Below are 19,198 nucleotides of genomic sequence, written 5' to 3' on the forward strand. Positions count from 1 at the left end.
GAAACACAAATCTTATTAATGCCAACACTGTTTGGAACTAGAGCAGTAGACATTCTCATTTACATAATTTGCTCCAAACATGAGCAACTCAAACCACTTTCAAAATCTGAACAGTTAAAATGAAACCAGCAAAATTGTAAGTCATATCTAATATTATCATTAGTCTTTTACTAATGAAAGGCTACAATTAGCTAGACTTTTGCAAAGTATGTTTGTAGTCAGCAAACTAGAACCAAAAGACAGCTCCACCAGCTCTACTAAGAGGTAAATTCTATGGATTAGAGAACCGTCAAGGGGAAAATGCAGATGAACATAATATAACTAAGTAAACCCAGGGCTGAAAATACAGTATTTTCTGACAGACATGTAAAGGCACTTATGGAACATTATTCATCCCTTCAGTGAAAAAAAAAAAAACAAAAAACAGTGGACTACAGAGAAATTTTGTGTCGTTTTTGTTTTTGTTTTGTTTCTAAATGCACACAAACATTGAAAGGCACTTTTATTTCCTGAATAATATAGAAAACAAACTATGAAGAAAGACATAGAAGCATGAGGACAAGGAAGAAACGTGTTTCCACAAAAAATGTAATTTCTGACTGCTTCAAAAACAGCTCACTCCACTGTATCTTCAGTCTGTAACTACAAGTTGAGTAAACTTCCTCAATCTACGCAAAAAACAAGTACACATTTGAAATGAGAAAAGCATCACTTTCGTATCAATTTAATCCAATGTTAGGAAAACTCACCTTTTACTGTGGATAGGGTCTGATCTTTCAGAAATTAAATATCATGACAAACAACTGCAACGTTTATCAGCAAAAGTTCGTTTCAATTATTTTATTAACAGCTCTAACCTCAGAGTCCCACCCACTCATGTTTGTTGCCTCTATTTCCTGTCTTTGCAGAAATTTCAAAGAAAAAGTTACCACAGTGCGGCACTAAACTTCTCAGTGCTGTGGCTTTTTCATACTAGTTCCCTTACCAATACTTAGAAATCTAACAATAAGTTTTGAGGTTTTTTAATTAACATTTAAGATACATTGCAAAATATTCCTGCAAGTTTCTCTTCTATTACTCATTCCTTACAATATTCCAATAACTTCCTTAAAACGCTGTGCAGATCAGGAGATGGGAGAAGGGAAAGAAGCCAGAAAAAAACTTTTGAAATGCTTTAATAAGCTTTGAAATTTTAAATTCTGCATCTGTCTGCTCACTCTGGATGCTTCCACTGAGCCCCATCACAAGGGGCTGCTACTTAGCTGAGAAAGCTGCTTTCTAATTTCATGTTAATTTTGGTTTATCTACAGAGACACACCTAAAAACATCGGAAGAAGTCCTGCCTATCTGAGAAGGGACAGAAACCAAAAACTCCACCTGCCCCCCAAAATCAGAAATAGTCTTTGGAGCTGCAATACTACACCAAATACAATAACACAGCAGGTGGGATGAAATTATGTAACACAACTAAAAATGCATGACACAAGTGGTATTGGCTAATGCTAAATAAATAAACAAAGCTCATGCTTTCAAAGACAAAATTTGGTTCTGGGTCCAATAGCTGAAGTGCTAAATTCTCACATGAGGTGGCACAGAGAATGTGATTTGGGGAACACAAGTAGAAATCTTAAATCATTTCTGTCCCCAAAAGTAATCAGGTAGAGCCACTGCCTTCCTTTGTATTTTGACAAGGAGCACAGGGAATGAATTTCTCAGCAAACCTGGTGACTGCAACTTCAGAGACCAAAACTACATAAAATCTGCAGAAATACCACAAAATGACGTGCAGTTTAAAGAAAGAGGAATTTAAATGTTCTGAATGATGGGATGATTGAAACAATTGGATTGGGTTGCTGGAAATGGAGATCGTAAGTTTATGATGAAGAGTTTAGAAATGCAGACCAACTGATGCCCACACACTACCACATAACACATATTTACAACCTCTTCTCATATCCAACAGCTCCCACCAGAGCTGAATAAAATCAGAATATTTGCAAGGACCTTTAGATAGAGAGCAATGTTCTTTAAGGAATAACTCAATTCACGACTTGATAAAAGTTTTTCACTTCTATTATCTACTTTCACTTTTATTATGCTCCTGAGAATTCTGATGGGTTTTTATGGATTGCAAACATCCTACAACAAATGAGGCCAAGAAAATAGCTGTAATGGAGATGAGAAAAAATTTCAACAACTGCAACAACAGTCGTCTAAATGCTGCAGTTAGTGCAGCATGAAACTGCGTAGCTGCCTCCAAACAAAAGTATTTATCATATCACATACTACTTCCTTTGCAGTAACGGCTCCATTTTAAAATTGATTTTAAAACGTTTTTATGATAAAAAAATAAATCCATGAATACTGCATCAGTTAATTTTAATTAAAATCCTGAGGAAAAAGAGATAAGCCTGATAGCTGTAGGTTAAAAAAGCTTGATTTATTCAAATGGGTGTCAGGAAATTTTATTTCCATACCTGATGCTCTTTCTATTCTGCTGGGTATGTGAAGGCCAGCTGAATGCTGCAATGGCAGTCACCATTTCCCATCTCAGAACAAAGAGAATGTTCAAATTACATCTCAGTTTAACTCTAAGCATCATTTTCGTACAACAAAAGAACTTAAAATTTTGCTTAGAGAGTGTTAGCTCAAACAGAGGGTAAATGTAGACAACTTTAGAAAAAACATCTAGTTTTTTCTAAAGACCATAACTGATCTTTAATAAGTCTTCTTATGTGGTAATAATAATTTAAAAAATAATTACTGTTGCTTTTAAGTGGCCACCTCATTCTTAAGAAAATCCTGACTGCGAAGCTCAGATGTTTATAGTTTCATAACAAAAGGAAAATAACACCAAAAAGAACTTTCAAAACCTGAAGCAACTGAAGCAAACCTGCTGCTTGAGAAGTTAAAAAGCTGTTCAACAATGCAGTTATTTTGAGAAAAACGCTCAGAATGAAAAAGGGAGGTTCCAGGAACAAAACCCATGTCATACATGGAAAACCTTAAAACGCAACATTTTCTTTCTGTATGAATTCAGAGGGGCTGAATGGTATTTCAGCCTGAAACTTAAATGTTTAGTAGACAAGGAATTAAGGATAATGCTCTCAGCTTAAGCTTTTTGAACCACACTTTATTCTACAAACACTTCACATTTCTTGCTCTTTTCATCCTTTAAAATACTAAAAATTTTCATAATGGAAAATTCAGGGAAGACAGGAGGTAAAAGTAGATGATCTATTAAAAGCCTTCCAAAGGTGTATTTGTTACAATACACCATTAAATTCAGTCCACTCTGTAACAGATCCATACACAATCAGACATTTATCAGTCATCCACTTCACTAATCAGACCAAAAGGTTACTGTGATGTATTGCTTTATCTAAAAGCAAGTGAGAAGTGCAACTAGAGAATACAGGGAAGTCAAGTATTTTATTAAGAAAAAAAGACTTGAAAAAATACCATTCGGCACTAGCCACAGGTTTCAATTTTAACCAGAGTCTATACTATAAAAGACAAACAACTCCAGCAACACTTGTTTAGCTTTGATTTGAAGGGAAGAGAGTGCCATCTACTGAATAAGAATTTCTAAAATGAAGCAAATGCTCCTCAAAACCAAGTACTGGCCCTTTTTCATCCTACTTCTTCGCACGAAATTTAGAGTGCAGCATATATTATATAGCTTTTAGCTGATTCATAACTGTCCCTTACATAAATACAGAAAAACCTGATGAACTGGAACTCGAGTTCCTTAATGGCTAACCATGTTAAAAGACATTCCTCAGCTCAAAAAAAGTTTAAACAGATAAAAAGTGCAGAGGATGCTCCCTGCTTCTAAGGACTTTTCATCCCCTCTCCCCCCAGTATCTATAGCAACGGCATACTTACAGTCAAATTTTTTCATTATTCCAACACCTTACTGAGGCCACAGTGGTAAAACTGTTCTCATTCAGTCAGACACTCACCATTACTTACTCTAATGAAAGTACATGTGTACAGTCAAAGGTTGTTATCAGGGTTTAAACATTCAAATATTGAGTTAATGGCTAAAAAAACATTCTCTGCAATAAAAACAGCACAAAGAGGGCAAATACATACAACTATTAAGGCAATTCTGATTCTCTTCCACTTCCGGCTGCATGAATAAGGCACCTTCCCACATCAAAATTTAGCTCCTTGATACAATCAAGTCATGCCACCAGCAACAGTGAACAAAAGACTCCCTGTTTTGCAAGTTTACAAACAGAAAACAATGACCCCATAGCATCTTAGGATATACAAACAGAACACTTATTGATCCAGTACAAATGTAAATTGCTTACCTTGCAAATACCCTGTCTTTGTTTGCTCTTTCTTTGCCATACTGCACAGACTGGACCTCTGTTCTCCCACTGGAAAACAGACCAAAATCCATTAAATGCAATCATCTCAAGATAATAATTTCTTGCTTGGAACTGAACCATCTCAAGAAAAATTCTACTGCTCAAGCAATTGCACTAGCTTCAGTATAATATAACCTTAGACATTACTAGGTAAGCGTAAGTCTTTTTTCACAAAGTTTAAAAAAGTCCAATTAACATGAAACATAACAAAGCTCTTTCCTCCCTTTTTCTTTTATCCAAAGCAACAAGCAAGTACTGCTTGTATCTTCTAGATAATTCTCTAAACCACCATCTTTTCTGTCACAGACACACAATTAAAAGTAATGCATCTCCACTGTACTCCTCCTAAAATATTCCCTGAAATGTTAAAAAAAAACTTAACTGCTTCTTACTTCAGCAAATTATCATTAAGAAATACAGATCAACACATCACAATTACACTCTGCTCTCTCAAACACAACTCTTCCTTTAAGACCACATCTCCTGTGTCAAAGTAAAGATCCTTTATTCTATGATTACAATATTTCATAATTTGTTTTGAAAAACAATACAATGTTTTTTAGAATGCTTATCAGAAGTTAAGAATTGGTGCCTAGATACCAGCAGAACTCCCTCTTTTTATTACTTCACATGCATGCATGTCCTACAAAGACATTGATACTTTTCTGCTCTTTTCTGTCCCTTACAGGGAACATATACAGTGATATAAAATCGAAAAATAATTAGTTGTTTTCATATCCATATTACAGAATAAATACAACACTAAATACAACATAATTAGAAAATCAGATGGTGAGTAATTTATGTTTGAATAATCTCTGTCAGTTAGAAAACTCAGAATAAGAAATTGGAACTAGAGGGAAATATTCATTTATTCCAAATAATGCCCAATAGTAGCTGTTTTTAGAGAAGATTATAAAGTATGACTTCAAAAATTCTTGTCTCCATTTAAAACTCCATACATAACTGCAGCTTACAGTAGGTCAGACCAGGGACCAATACCGGTCCAAGTTGTGACCAGTGGCTCAAGACTAAATCTGTTTTTTGGAGTTAAGGTAGATTTCTAGGCTTTACAATATCCTTTTAGAAAGGAATTTCACCATTTGACTACTGAATGTGTAAATGCTGTAGAAATGCACCAACAGAAATTCAGTGAAGGGAAATGCAAAGACCTGCCTCTGAGGAGGAACAGCCCCAGTGACAGGCTGGGGGCCAAGTGGATGGAAAGGTTTACTCAACTTCACAAGAGTACATTGGGGGTGCTGTGTCCAGTTCTGGACAGCCCAAAACACATGGCCATACTGGAGCAAGTCAAGCAAAGGAGCTGTGAAAACGTTTACAAATCTGGTGCATGTGGTGGAGCGGCAGACAGAGCTGAGACACGGTATCTGATTTCAGCCTCATGAAGAAAAGACTTAGGGGAATCAAATCAGCCTGTATAAATAGTTGTCTGCTAGAGTGCATCAAAAAGACAGCCAGATTCTTCTCAGGAGAGCTCAGTGACAGGATAAGAGGTAGCAAACACAAATTGAAACACAGGAAATTCAACTTAAGCAGAATTACAGAAACAGAATAGAGAATAATAGAGAATATTTAAAACCTGACTGGGTGCAGTACTAGGCCACCTGCTAAAGCAGACCCTGCTCTGAGCAGTGTGTTGGACAAAGTCTGCAGCTGCCTTCCTGAACTCTATGATACTGCAATTCTATAACACTAAAAAAAAGTCTTTCTTTTCAAAGCTCCTGCCTGGTAACTTCTTGGGGTTTTGCATTTTTAACTTTGACATGCAGTAAGCCATTTGTATTTTTCTTAATTCCTTTCAAGTAACTGTAAAACTATTTGCATTGACCCCTACTAATAATGATGTTTTCATAGAATTACCTAAAAGCTCCAAGACAGTGACAGATGAGTTATAATTATGTTCCTCTTTTCACTCTAAACACACACATTGCATTTTTGAACATTCAGCTTCCGCTGCCATTTTATTACCTACTCATTCATCACTCAAATACCACCAAAACTCTCTGTAGTCAACTCAGTTTTTTACTACAACAATGTATACAGTTTCACTGGTAACTTCCCTTCAATATGAAGACTGGACTTACAATAATATTCAGTAAAACTCCTAGTGTTTTGGCCACTGGATTTGAGGCTTTAGTGAGGAATGCTGTAAGCACCACTTTGAAAACCCACAGATAGCTTACAGAAGTTTGATATTTTCACGAGTACCTTTCCCCATTCTTTGTAGCAACTTTTTTTTTTTTTTTTTAACTTGCTCTGAAATTTGCTTCATTAGAAGCTTTTAGTTCAGTAACAGATTGAATATTGAATATTCAATAGTTGACCAATTTTGTACACATGGCTTCTTTCAGAAACCGAGATAATTCTGTCTTGCCCTGGTAGTTTAAAACTTTTTTTGTTACTTCATTTTAAACATAGAAATGTTGGCTAGGAGGCTCCTATCCAACTGCCTGCTAACACTAAATCCTGTCTGGCCATGGCTTTAGTCTAGCCAAGTTTTGAATCTATCCAAAAGGATAGATTCCACAACCTTTCTGGGTAACTTGTTCTAGTAAAGAACTACTCTCCTTAAAAAATAAACAAAACCCAGTGTCCAGCTTGACTCTTGAAGGTAAATGTGTGGCTGTTGCCCCTTGTTCTACACTTGCCATCACCCACAAAAGTTTGGCTCCACCATTTCTGAATCTGATCTAGCAGTAGCTTTAGGCTTGCTTCTGAAGCCCCCACCACCTTAGCTTCCTTTTCAGATTAATCAAGCCCAGCGCCCTTAACCTCTCCTTGTATGCCACGTTACTGCTATTATGCAGTCTCTAAACAAGCTCTCAAACTACTTGCACAAATTCTAGCCTTTTGGCTGCTTCATTAACTTTAATGACCTTCCTCATTTTTATAGTTTCCCTTTTCAGCTTACATTACCATAATTTGAATGTCACCATCAAAGAGCTATTCTGTTATAGCAACCACAATGATTCAAAATCTGCTCAGAAATGAAAAAGCTTCCCCAAATTCATGACAGTAACATTGAACCAAGTCTCAAACACTGTTTGGAATCGCAGAATGGTGTTTCTCAAATGGACGCTGTGAATGTTAGTCAAAGAAACAGATGGTATAAAAATTCAGCCTGTGAATTACTTTCCTTTTTATACATTTATGCAATTCACAAGTGAAACAGAAATAGCCCGTTATTGTGCTTTCTAGCTTTTTCATCATCTCCCTTTGTACGTCACAGATACTGTTGCCATTCTAGACAGATGATTAGTAGTAGCTCCATTATTCTCTACTTTAGGCACAATTTAAACCACAGGCATTCTGCCTCATTTGAAGTGACAGTTAACTCAGTTACTTTACTTTTCTTTCATTTCAAGCATAAAACACTTAAAAAAAAAACAATGCCACCCACTCAGTTGTTACAATACAAATTATACTTAGGGATCACAGTTATACCACTGTCATTCTCTGGACTTCCAAGCTTTTTGCTTATTAAATTGATAATTTCTAATTATACAAATTCCATCCTTTCTAAACTTCTGTCCTTTGAGCAGAACTTATATGCCTTTTGTCTTCATATAGTACCTTATTTGTATGCATCTAGCTTAAGTAGGCTTTACTTGCACAAGTTTCTCTTGGCTGATTTTTATTTGATCTTTATTAAGGTCTGTTTAGTTGCTGCATGCAATGCCTGAGATCCATCACTTTTCCAAAACACAGATAAAATACTTAGAATTTAAGACTTCTAAAATAAACAAACAAACATAATCCTGCAGGTAAGCAGGCAAAGAAACACAGCCTGTGAGACAGATATCAGGTGTTAGTTCAATAATGACTGTTAATAATATAGTAATTATATTTCCAAACTCCTCCAGAAAATGACTTATATTTGAAACCTACCCCAAGAAGGAAGGTGAAGGAAGACAGGATTCAAATCCCATTTGAATTGACACACCTTTGAACATAAATTCTAGGTAACTGACTATCTTTACTAATGTGTTGTCCATTCATTTATGTTCTTCCCTATATATTTCAAGTCAGCACTTACCAGTACCGGAACTTTGAACCCAAAGTGAAATAATGTGCAAAAAAGTTCTTCTGAGGGGGGAGCGGTCGGTCCAAACGGAAGAACGTGTGATGTTCAACACAGGCTTTCCACAGGTTCTTACATGCTCGGTAATTCACCATATTGAAGCCCAATAATGTTTCTCTGGATTCATGCTAAAAGTGAGAAAAACGGAATTGAGATGAAGATTATTCCCAGCCACATTTGAAATCAAGATAAATACTGCAGCCTTTGCAATCTTTTTCCCCCAAAATTATGCCTTTTGATGTGGTAATTTTACAGTGACTGTATGTATTAGAAAATCTTTTAAAAACACCATTAAGACTTTTTCTTTAAAGGCATTTTAAAGGCTACAGCCATTTTGTTCTTATTTTTTCAAGTGAGATCGTTCACAGGCATGTTAAACAAGTCTAGATGGGAAGAAATGGACCAAAAGACATGACCCAAAATATATTAATAAATTCCTGTGACTGAAGAACTCAAAAGCCAGTGTGCCTTTCACTGCTTTTTCTTAACAGCAAACTCTTTTTCCAAGGTAAGCTTTTGCTGGACTGCTCTTCAAATCTGTCAAGATACTGGAGCATTATGACTAATGGCTCAGAAAAACACTGCACTTTTACTCATGTGATGAACTTAGATCAAAGAATTAACTGGATTTTGAAATTGAACAGCAAATTCTGATTACCTATTGATGACATTCAGTAAATTGTTACACAGATAGCTCTTCCTAATTTCCACTTATCACCAACTGCCCTGGTATTTTCTAGATGTGTTAACCATCACTAAGAAATTAAGCGATAAACTAGTTAACAGAAATTGATCATTCCCTATTCAGCTTAAAAAAACTTTTCCAAAAATGAAAATGTATACTAGCATTGTAAACAAAATGCATTTCTACCCTACATGTGAACAATTTTGTAAAATTACAGACTGCCTCAGCTCGGTATAAAGGATATGAAGTTATATGAACTGATGACCGTGCATTTTCTTGTCACTCTTGAAGCATTATAATTATGGGTTAGAGAAAAAAAAAAAACAAAGCAACATGTTGCTTCCCTTAGTTTATATTCTAGAGAATGAGCTGAGCTGATTTTCGTGTCACCATCATCACCAGATCAGACATGAAGCATGAAGGAGGAGTTGGTAAGCATGATGAGAAGGAGCTGTGGTGATATCAGCTTAATTGTAATGCGAAACAGCACTTTCACAGGAACTTGGGGTTTTAGAGCTTTAAAGGTACTTCAACAATAGTTCTATTCATAGCTGCTATGACTTTCATTGCAGTGTAGCGAGAACAGATTATCAAACCCTGCCCTTCATCTCAGTTACAGCCAGGAATCAATCTTTAGTGTGAAGAAGGGTGTAAGACACGGGCGTAAAGTGCACCAGTCCTCTTCCTATCTGCCCTTCTAGGTTCTGTAAAATCCAAACATCTTGCAACTTATCTTTGCTGGTGCTTCTGTGGTGCAAGCCCTAGTTCTGCTGCTGATAGGTAGCAGGGTTTAGAGCAGATTGCCCCTCTTTTCCATTAAGAACAACAGGCCTCGATCAATTTGGGCTCACCATAAGGTCCAGAGGCAATACTTGTAAATACCTACAATATTTCAGGCAAAAGCATGTAAAATATCATAAAGGTTATGCTGGAGCCTATGAGAACATTTTCATAGCACAAAGCTCAGGGAAGATGCTGAATGCTCTATGGTATGACATACAGGTATTTCAAGGTTTTAAGTCTGTTGAGACAGTGTTAGAAGACTTCCTCAGGGAGTCACAGTTGGATTCTGTTCTGAAATGATTTTCTCACTAATTGTGCCCATGGCTCTTGTTAGAGAGAGTAAACCAGTTTGCTTGCTGCAGAAGGGGAAGAGGGAAGCAGCTGGGATGCAATAGAGGTGATCAGAGGCTTGGAGCCTGAGGGTGAAACCACTGGGGAGCCAAAAAGCATGTAAATTAATTTAAATCACAACCTTTAAAATGCGCAGTACGTGACAGGTTACCTACAGAATCTAAAAAGAAACACTGGAAGGAAAACTGCAAAGTGAAATGTAAGTTATGTTTGTGATGCCTTTTATTAAGGACAAAAAAATATAAACAAAAAAAAAAGGATATTAGAGTCCCTCTTGCACACAACAGCTTAGCCCTTGGATATTTGCCTTGGGTAGCAACATTCATTCAAATCCACTTTGCTTATTTTGAAGTAGAGACTTAAAAGCAGATCTCACTCTGCTCAGGAGAAAAATCGGATTAAAAACATTCTCTAGTGAGTCTCCTTCACTTTGCCTAAACAAAGAAAAACCCCAGAACAAAGCAAAAACTCCCCACCCCCATCTCTGAGAGAACAAAGACTAACACTATAAACAGATGCACCAGAGACTCAACTTCTTCCACAGATAGTGGACAGAAGTCCTTTGGAAGCTTAAAATATAATGAAGATTGTGCTAGACACATCAGATATTAATTAAAAAAGAGGCAGAAACATAGGTAGGATTAGGAAACAATTGCGTAGGTACCTAATGAATGCTGGTGCTACTTAAGATCAAGTATGTACTTTGGCAGATTAACCCATACAGCACATTACAAATCTAGCTTAAGCTCTTTCTGCAAGTCAGTAAGAATAATAATTAAAAAAAAGTTTCAGATACATTATTTAAAATAAAATTTTTGCTCAAACACTGAAGGCAGGTCTCTGTCAGATTGGGTGGATAGTGATGGGACAAGGAGGAATGGTTTTAAACTGAGACAGGGGAGGTTTAGGTTAGATATTAGTAGGAAGTTTTTCACACAGTGACACAGCATCACAGTGGTGAGGCACTGGAACAGGTTACCCAAGGAGGCTGTGGATGCCCCATCCCTGGAGGTATTCAAGGCCAGGCTGGATGTGGCTCTGGGCAGCCTGGTCTGGTGGTTGGTGACCCCGCACACAGCAGGGGGGTTGAAACTGCGTGATCATTGTGGTTCTTTTCAACCCAAGCCATTCTATGATTGGGAATCTGATGCTGAGGGCTGGGTGAAGAGGAACCTGATGAGGTTCAACAAGGGCAAGGAACAGTCCTACAGCTAGGGAGGAACAACTGCATGCATCAGTACAGGTTAGGGGCTGACATGCTGGAAAGGAGCTTTGCAGAGAAGAACTTAGGAATCCTGGTGGATAACGTGTTGGCCATAAGCCAGCCTTCCTAAGGCCAAGAAAGCCAATGGTATCCTGGGGTGCATTAAAAAGAGCATGGGTGAGGCCAAATGTGGGCTTCTCGGTTCAAGAAAGACCAGGGACTTTTAGAGAGTCCAGCAGAGGACTACAAAGATGATTAGAAGCCTGGGGCATCTCCCTTATGAAGAAAAACTGAGACACTTGGGACTGTTCAGCCTGGAGAAGAAAACACTGAGATGGGGTCTTAGCAATGCTTACAAATATCTCAAATCAAGTGGATGGGGCCAGGCTCTTTTCAGCAGTGCCCAGCAACAGAACAAGAGGCAACAGGCACAAACTGAACACAGGAAGTTCCATATGAATGAGGAAAAAATTCTTTACTTTGACAGTGACAGAACACAGGAACAGGCTGCTCAGAGAGGTTGTGGAGTCACTTCCAGAAATATTTAAAACCTGCCTGAGTGCTTTTCCTGTGTAACCTACTTTAGGGAACCTGCTTTAGCAAGAGTTAGACTAGATGATCTCCAGAGGTCCTTTCCAACTCCTATGATTCTGTGACATAACAGCAGTTAAGGTTGCAACCAACCACAACCCACAATGCTTAGGGAAGCATATAGAGAAATGAATATATACTGATTAATTCTGGAAGCACTTCAAAATGTGCAAGGGAAGCAGCATATGGAACAGCCTGAATAAGCAAAAACATGGGAATGCAAAATCTAGTGAAGAATACAGCAACTGAAGTTACAGTTCAGAAGATTTGCAATGCTGTATGAAGAAATTGTACATTATTCTTTCTCCTTACCCCCCAAACTCTAAATAAAGAATGAAAAGAAAATCTATTCAAGTTATATAATTGACAGACTATACAACTAACTTTCATTCAAGAATATATTATGATACCAGTGGAAAATCACTTTGACATAAAACTGCTTCATCTGGCTTCCCTTATATGATTAATTTACAAGCCAGATATAATCTACTAAAAAGCAGTCAAATAATTCTTTTACTTATGTTGATGCCTCTAAGCAATGCCAAGATAAAGAAATAATTTAATAGGAGATCAAAAGATAAGGCACTTGCATTTTTAAGGACAACTGCAATTAAAAGCTCTCAATATTCATTAGCAGTATTTGAAAAATATCTGTTTTGAACCACTTAAAAAGTGCACATGGAAGAGTCTGGAAGAAACACTGCAAAATTTCTCTCCCAAGTTCACCAATTTAATATCCTAGAGTATCTCAGCTTTCCATTGGAAAAAAATATGGTCATTCAGCTGTAACATTCCTTATGTACTTACACTTTGGAACACACGTCAACATACCATGAATACATATTCACTATCATATTGTATAACTATGCTTCTCAACATACACTCAAAGCACTAGAGATATTTCACATATGGAATGTGCAAACAAAGTCGTTTCACCTGGCTTCTACTACTGAAAAGAAGCCATTTAGGTTCCCACTATTGTTAAAGAAGAAGGAAACTAAAAGCAAGCTACCAGAGAACTTCTAAAACACACTTCCAATTTATGCAGAAAGTTTCAGTCTTCAAGTGTCTTGGTTACACAGAGGAATCTATCAGCGATTAGCTAATTAAATAGCAATTGGTTCATTAACCATCATGAAACAGAAAATATCATAAAACTTAACTGAAGCTGAATGTAGGTGAGATGAATCTCTTCCTAAGAGTCTACCCAGGGAAAATTACTTTGGAAATAACAGTTTTAATATTAGATTTGATTAAAAAGTTAAAGTATGCCTTCTTTGGAAGCCAAATTTCTGCTTTGATCTTAAGGTATTCATGACTTGAAATAAATGAAAATGAAGTTCTTCCTGTCAGTTTTCATCTGATACATAGAGTTTAAAGAAAAACAGAATGAGTCTTCTTAATTTGTTGCTTTAGATAACTCATCTCAGAGGAGAAATAACATTAGTTACATACATAAATTCCACCCTGGTGCAAGTAACATGTGGGGTATTAAAAAATAACAGAAAATACAAGATACAAAACTTATTACCATTTTTCTGCCTGTATCAATAGGTAAACTTGTTCATTTCACATAATAGCCAAAGTTCATTTCTTCCCACACAATTTCTCCAAAATCCTTGTTCAGTTTCAACTGAACTTGCTCGTTCAACTTGCTGTTGCTGGGTCACAAACCACTGGCCTGTTCTGATGTAACAGGAGTTCTCTCCTACGTTTTTGTTGTTTAACCATATTTGTCTCTGAATCTGGAGTAGTTCTATAATATTAAGAATGTATTTCTGTCTAAAATATATATTTTCTTTCTCTCTGGTTAGTAAGTCTATACTTAGGTCTTTAAATCCTTTCAGCTGTAAATAAGAACTGCACAAAACCTTTAAACTAATCTAATGAGTTAATCACATACCCAGATTTTAATTAATTCTTTTCCCAGTCTGTAAGGGTTTAGATTCCTATCACTTGGAGGCACAAAACAATCAATTTCTTGCTGAATTAACTGCTCACTGCTCCTGTGGTGCTTCACAGGGTAGGAAACAAATATCACAAGAGGAGAAGTATATTTATTTTTCATATAAAGCTTCAGTTTTCTCCCAAGAAATATGGAAGTATGCATAAACCAACTACCGTACAACTTTAAAACTGCAAAGGCATTCTTATCTCTTCTATTTAAGTAATAAAGTCACTTTGTATTACTAAATTTGAATAATACTTACCAGCATATTTTAATCACAGCACACATGCAAGTGAATCAGCATTAAGCATTACCTTTCATTTTAACTTGGTTTCTTCTGAAATTCAAATTTCATATTGATTTACTTTCAACCTTCAATATTTGCATTATATAAACAATTTTTATTTCCTGCATGCACACGTAAAACTAGAAGTCTTTTTTATATAAGGCAAATCAAGTGAAATAAGTCTTATTAAACATTGCAATGGCTGTTTGGCAACTGAAATAAATAGAAAATTGATGAAACTGGACTTAAGACAAGAATCAATGTGATATTAAAGTATAATGCAGACATCTAGTACAGAGAAGTTTTTTATATCAAATTTAAAATAGTACTCACCAACTCTTTCCTAAGTTGAACAAAAAACTGTTTGCATTTAAAAGAAATTTTTACAATCTTCAACCTAAATGAAAAATAAAACCAGACCATTTAAACACTTAGTATAACCATTGTTAATAACTTAAATATTTCTATGAAAGTACACTTTTCAGAGCATAGATTTCATTTATATAGGTAGAAAATAATATAGAGATTATATAAAACAGTTTGTATAATTTAAAATCTGTAAGCTATGTATATATTACGAATGAAATTCACTTGTTTCTATTCTAATTTAGGGCTGTTGCTAAATTACTTATATGCTCAGATCCAAATTCAAGGACCTATTCATCCTAATCTGAAGCCTTCTCTTTTGAGACTGTTTTCATTATCCCTTGGACTATCTAAGAAATACTTTCACCTCCACGCAATTCCCAAAAGACATTCACTATGCTCTTACTCAACTCTAGGTATTACCCGACGTTTTTAAATAGCAAAATCTGAGACAATACATAAGTGTTCATCTCCATACTTATAACATTGATATTTATAAATTGAGTAAAAAAAAAAAAAAAAAAAAAAAAGTGAGCAAATAATGTGAAAAACCCTCCACATTTCAAGCAGAAAAAGTCATTTAAAACATCACATCACAGGAAAAAAACCAGCCTACAGATAGCTCTATTTTGCAGCTTATCTATAAGGCATATAAGACACTACAGCAATTCCGGATAATTTGAGATGTTCAGTTAAATGATAGTTGTTCTAAATAGGAAAAAGACAAGTGATATTTCCATCACAAAAGTAACTGTAATGTGAAAAACCACAGCAAATTCTGTGAACATGAAAAGGAAAATCTATGTGATACTAAAAAAAAATACAGAATGCTAAATTCAAGTGTTATCTCACACAAACATAATTTCACTGCCAATGAAGCTCAAAGGAAATCTCAATACGAGTTAACTTTTGGTAAATCATAAAGCAAACTCCTCAGGGGTTACAATTAATCTCTTACTCTGCCTGTTTACACAGAACTCTGTCACTAATCTGAACTGTCATCTCTTACGGTCCCACTACTTCAAGTTACTGTACTGGCTTACTAAAGCTACCAAGGCAAGACAAATTGTGACAGTGAAGATAACACTACAGTTTTTAAGATTAACTGACTCATTAAGAATATACAGGAACCTCAGAAATGACTGAAATTACTGCTTGCATATTAATCACCTTGTTGAATAAAAATCCCTCTAACACTTGGAAAGATAAGGAGCAAAGTATTAACAAACACTTCTGTTGGATGGACACACACACACACACACACACAACACCATATATTTATATCCAATACAAATTATCTTAACCAAATCAAATGGAGCCATTTTCTCCAGAGCAGTATTTGCAGCAGGAACCAAACCTGGATATAATTAATTTGTGAAGAGAAATTCTCCCAACAATAACAAACAATAACAATAACTTTTTTTTAATCCTACCCCATAATTTAGGCAGAGCAAAGTCAGGGGTGAATTAAGACTGAAACCACTCAACTGGAACAGACTCAAAACTGTTCTATTAGTCAGTAAGGTCTAACTCAAGCCATAAGAGTCACCTGAACTTCATCCATTTCTGAAAAATATAGCAGTGAGATTCCATATGCACTGCTAATAACCCACTAGGCATTAAGAAAATCTATACTTGGCTAAAGCAAAAGGTGCATCTATCTAAGTTTCCCTTCTCTGTTGCCAATGATGCATAGCCAAGGAAAAGGTTAAGAACAGGCACCTGTAATATTTTCCTGGTATGATTTTCCAGACTCCAATTATCTCAGACATCCTAAACCATATAATGTATCTTTGTAAATGAAGAGATATTTACAAGTCCTAATCTAAAGTGAAGCCTGTATTCAAACATGTGGCTGTGGTGCTCACTGACAACTTTACCACTTCCAAACTTGGCTGAGAGGATGACAATGCAGGATGTGAGCAATCCAGCAGACTTGACCAAGATTTCTATTACAAAGGTTTTGTACTGACCAGCTAGGGAAGATGCTCTTGGTACCACCACTCACAAACATGGAAAGATTGTTCAGATTAATAGTAAAGGGCACATTTGGCTCCAGCAGTTGTGAGATGGTAGATTTAATGATACTGAGGAGAGAAAGCAGCAGACTCAACAACCTAGGGAGAAGAAACTTCAGTCTGCTCAGAACTCTGGTACACAAAATCCTTTGGATAAACTTTGCAGGGCCTGGCAACTGAAGAGTGGTGGTCAATCTTCAAGGACAATCCCAATTCAGAATAATCTTCATGTGCTACATAAAGCAAGCCAGCATAGAAAGAGGCCAGCTTGGACAAACCTGGAACTTCTGACTGAGCTCAAACAAATGGGAAATATGCAGGAGGTAGAAGCAAGATCAGACCACCGAGAAGGAATAGAGAAATACTACCTAGCTACCACTAGTACTGCTACCACAGCTCAACTGGAGTTGAAAGCAGTCATGCTGTGAAAGGCAAAGATTTCCAGGGGAACATCAACAGTAAAAGAGAGGCAAAGGAAAGTGCGTCTCTGCTCCTGAGAAGGTGATCCAGTGACAAATGACATGCTCAGGTACTCAATAGCTTTGTCTCTTGGTCTCCAAGAATCGAAGGATCAGACCCCACCGATTCTCTGTGACAGGTAGTGCAGCGTGTGGAAAACAGATACTACATCTAATACAGGAAAAGTAATTAGGATACACTACATAAAAGATGCACTCTGCATTTTGCCTTGAGCCTGCCTAGCCTTCCCCCTCTTCCTTCTCTCCCTATGATCTCTGATAACAAAGACTACATTATGTAACTTTCGACAAAAATTTCAACCCAATTAAGATCAGCAATAAAGGACAATTTACTTGATTACAGGTGAATCTATTTCTACATCTATTTCTCCCCACATGCATGCAAGTCTATCCTGTCACGTCTCAAAGTCAGCACAAGAGTACTGAAAATAGGGTACCTAAACATTTACTTGTAGCCATATAATTGCCAAGCACTGAAAAGACATTTTGCACAGGTCCAGTTACACAGGAGCAAGCAGAAGAAGTGTCAGATCTGATGTCACTAGAACAGCTGTAGGACTAAAGATAAAAGAGGTCTATTGCTTTACTCTTAGCCAAAGAAAGGCTATGGTTGGAGGAAACAGTGTGTGCACATGAGTGGAGGTGGGGTTCTTTGTTTGCTGTTGTTTTAAGTTATTTTGTAAAGACCAATTATTGTGGTACTACAATCTTCACAGGAAGAAATTAATAACCCTGATGTCAGCTGATATTGTTGAACACAAAGAAGAACTGTTTAGGTAATTACACACACATACAAACCACAGTAAGAATTTAGATCAGCATCCCTGGCACGCAAATGATATGAAACAGAGTTCACAGAAACCTCTAACTTCCAGTAGGGACTTGCAGCTTAATTATGACTTACATTGTATGCACCCAGTAATTTACTGGTGTTTTATAGAACGTATTTCTATTATTACTGTTTTCTCCAAAAAAAAAAAAAAAAAAAAACCACCAAAACAAAACAAAAAAGCAATGAAAAGCAACGAACAAACAGAAAAAGAAAAAAAAACAGCAGTAAAAGCAGCCTGGATTAAAACCATCCTGATTATTACAGTGCTACATTTATTAAGCAGCTTTAATCCAGAAACGGTTCAAACATTTCAAAACTCTTGGAGATGAAAGGTTTCTTTCTTAGAGCAAGTTGCTATTAGAAAGGTAGGCCTGAATATTACAGTAGTTTCAGACTGACCATAGCAAGATCAAGTTTTCATTTACCAGACTAACCATGAAGACTGAAAATTTAGATGTTCTGTGTTTGCCTCAGGCTTGCTTTTCTTTAAATGCTTCCAGGCAATATGTTTGTGTGTTCAATTACATCTGGGTGTAGATAATGTTTTTGTCATAGCTTTCTATATTTCTTTCTCTGCAAAAATCTGCTCCAATTTGATCATTCATACTTCTCAACATGGTAAACCACAAATTATATAACATCTTACAAAAAAACTAGGGATTAAGCTTTGCAATGCAAACTAAAATGTCTCAAATTCAGTGGGTTGAAGGAAAGATGTCATTAACATCTTGAATCTCACCAAGTGAAAGAGAACATACTGAAGCAAAAACAGATCACTGATTACACATAGTTGATTTCACCCTATGACTAACAAAAAACAACAAAACCCCAAGAATTTCAGTTACTGTATCAGTTGGAATTCAGAAAAGTAGTTCTTCCAGTTTCAGTTGAGGTAATGAATTTAATCCATTTATATGAAAATGAACTTCAGAAAATTTCAATGCTGTATTGCCCAAGAACACAAACCAGCAGCAAACAAAAATGTGAAAGTCAGCATTTTTCTAATGTGAAAAGCTTTTTGTGCCTGGTAACTTAATGTCTGTTACAATAATTTTAGATGGATGACTTTGCCCACTCAGAACTTGATTATAGTATACACAAAGTACGTAGTAAGAATGATTGTCAGAGTGGATTTGAAGAAGACAAAGGAAACCAAATAAAACTACTTCAG

General features: G+C 36.3%; 1 protein-coding gene across 7 annotated transcripts in view; it reads right to left on the bottom strand.

Annotated features, from left to right (window-relative positions):
* Positions 1-19,198, bottom strand: part of PTPN4 (protein tyrosine phosphatase non-receptor type 4) — a 95,346-nt gene that overhangs the window by 24,220 nt on the left and 51,928 nt on the right. For all 7 annotated transcript variants that reach the window (XR_004166546.2, XM_031590605.2, XM_090143704.1 and 4 more), the window contains 3 exons: positions 14,666-14,729; positions 8,440-8,612; positions 4,323-4,391 (listed from right to left, as the gene is read on the bottom strand). Coding sequence is in view for 6 of the 7 variants with exons in the window: in XM_031590605.2 (XP_031446465.1) it covers positions 4,323-4,391; positions 8,440-8,612; positions 14,666-14,729 (306 nt within the window). In the remaining variant the exon portion in view is untranslated. The remainder of the gene's footprint in view (positions 1-4,322; positions 4,392-8,439; positions 8,613-14,665; positions 14,730-19,198) is intronic.

The sequence above is a fragment of the Phasianus colchicus genome, chromosome 7, assembly GCF_987193195.1.
Source record: "Phasianus colchicus chromosome 7, bPhaCol1.hap1.1, whole genome shotgun sequence".
Lineage (NCBI taxonomy): Eukaryota > Metazoa > Chordata > Aves > Galliformes > Phasianidae > Phasianus > Phasianus colchicus.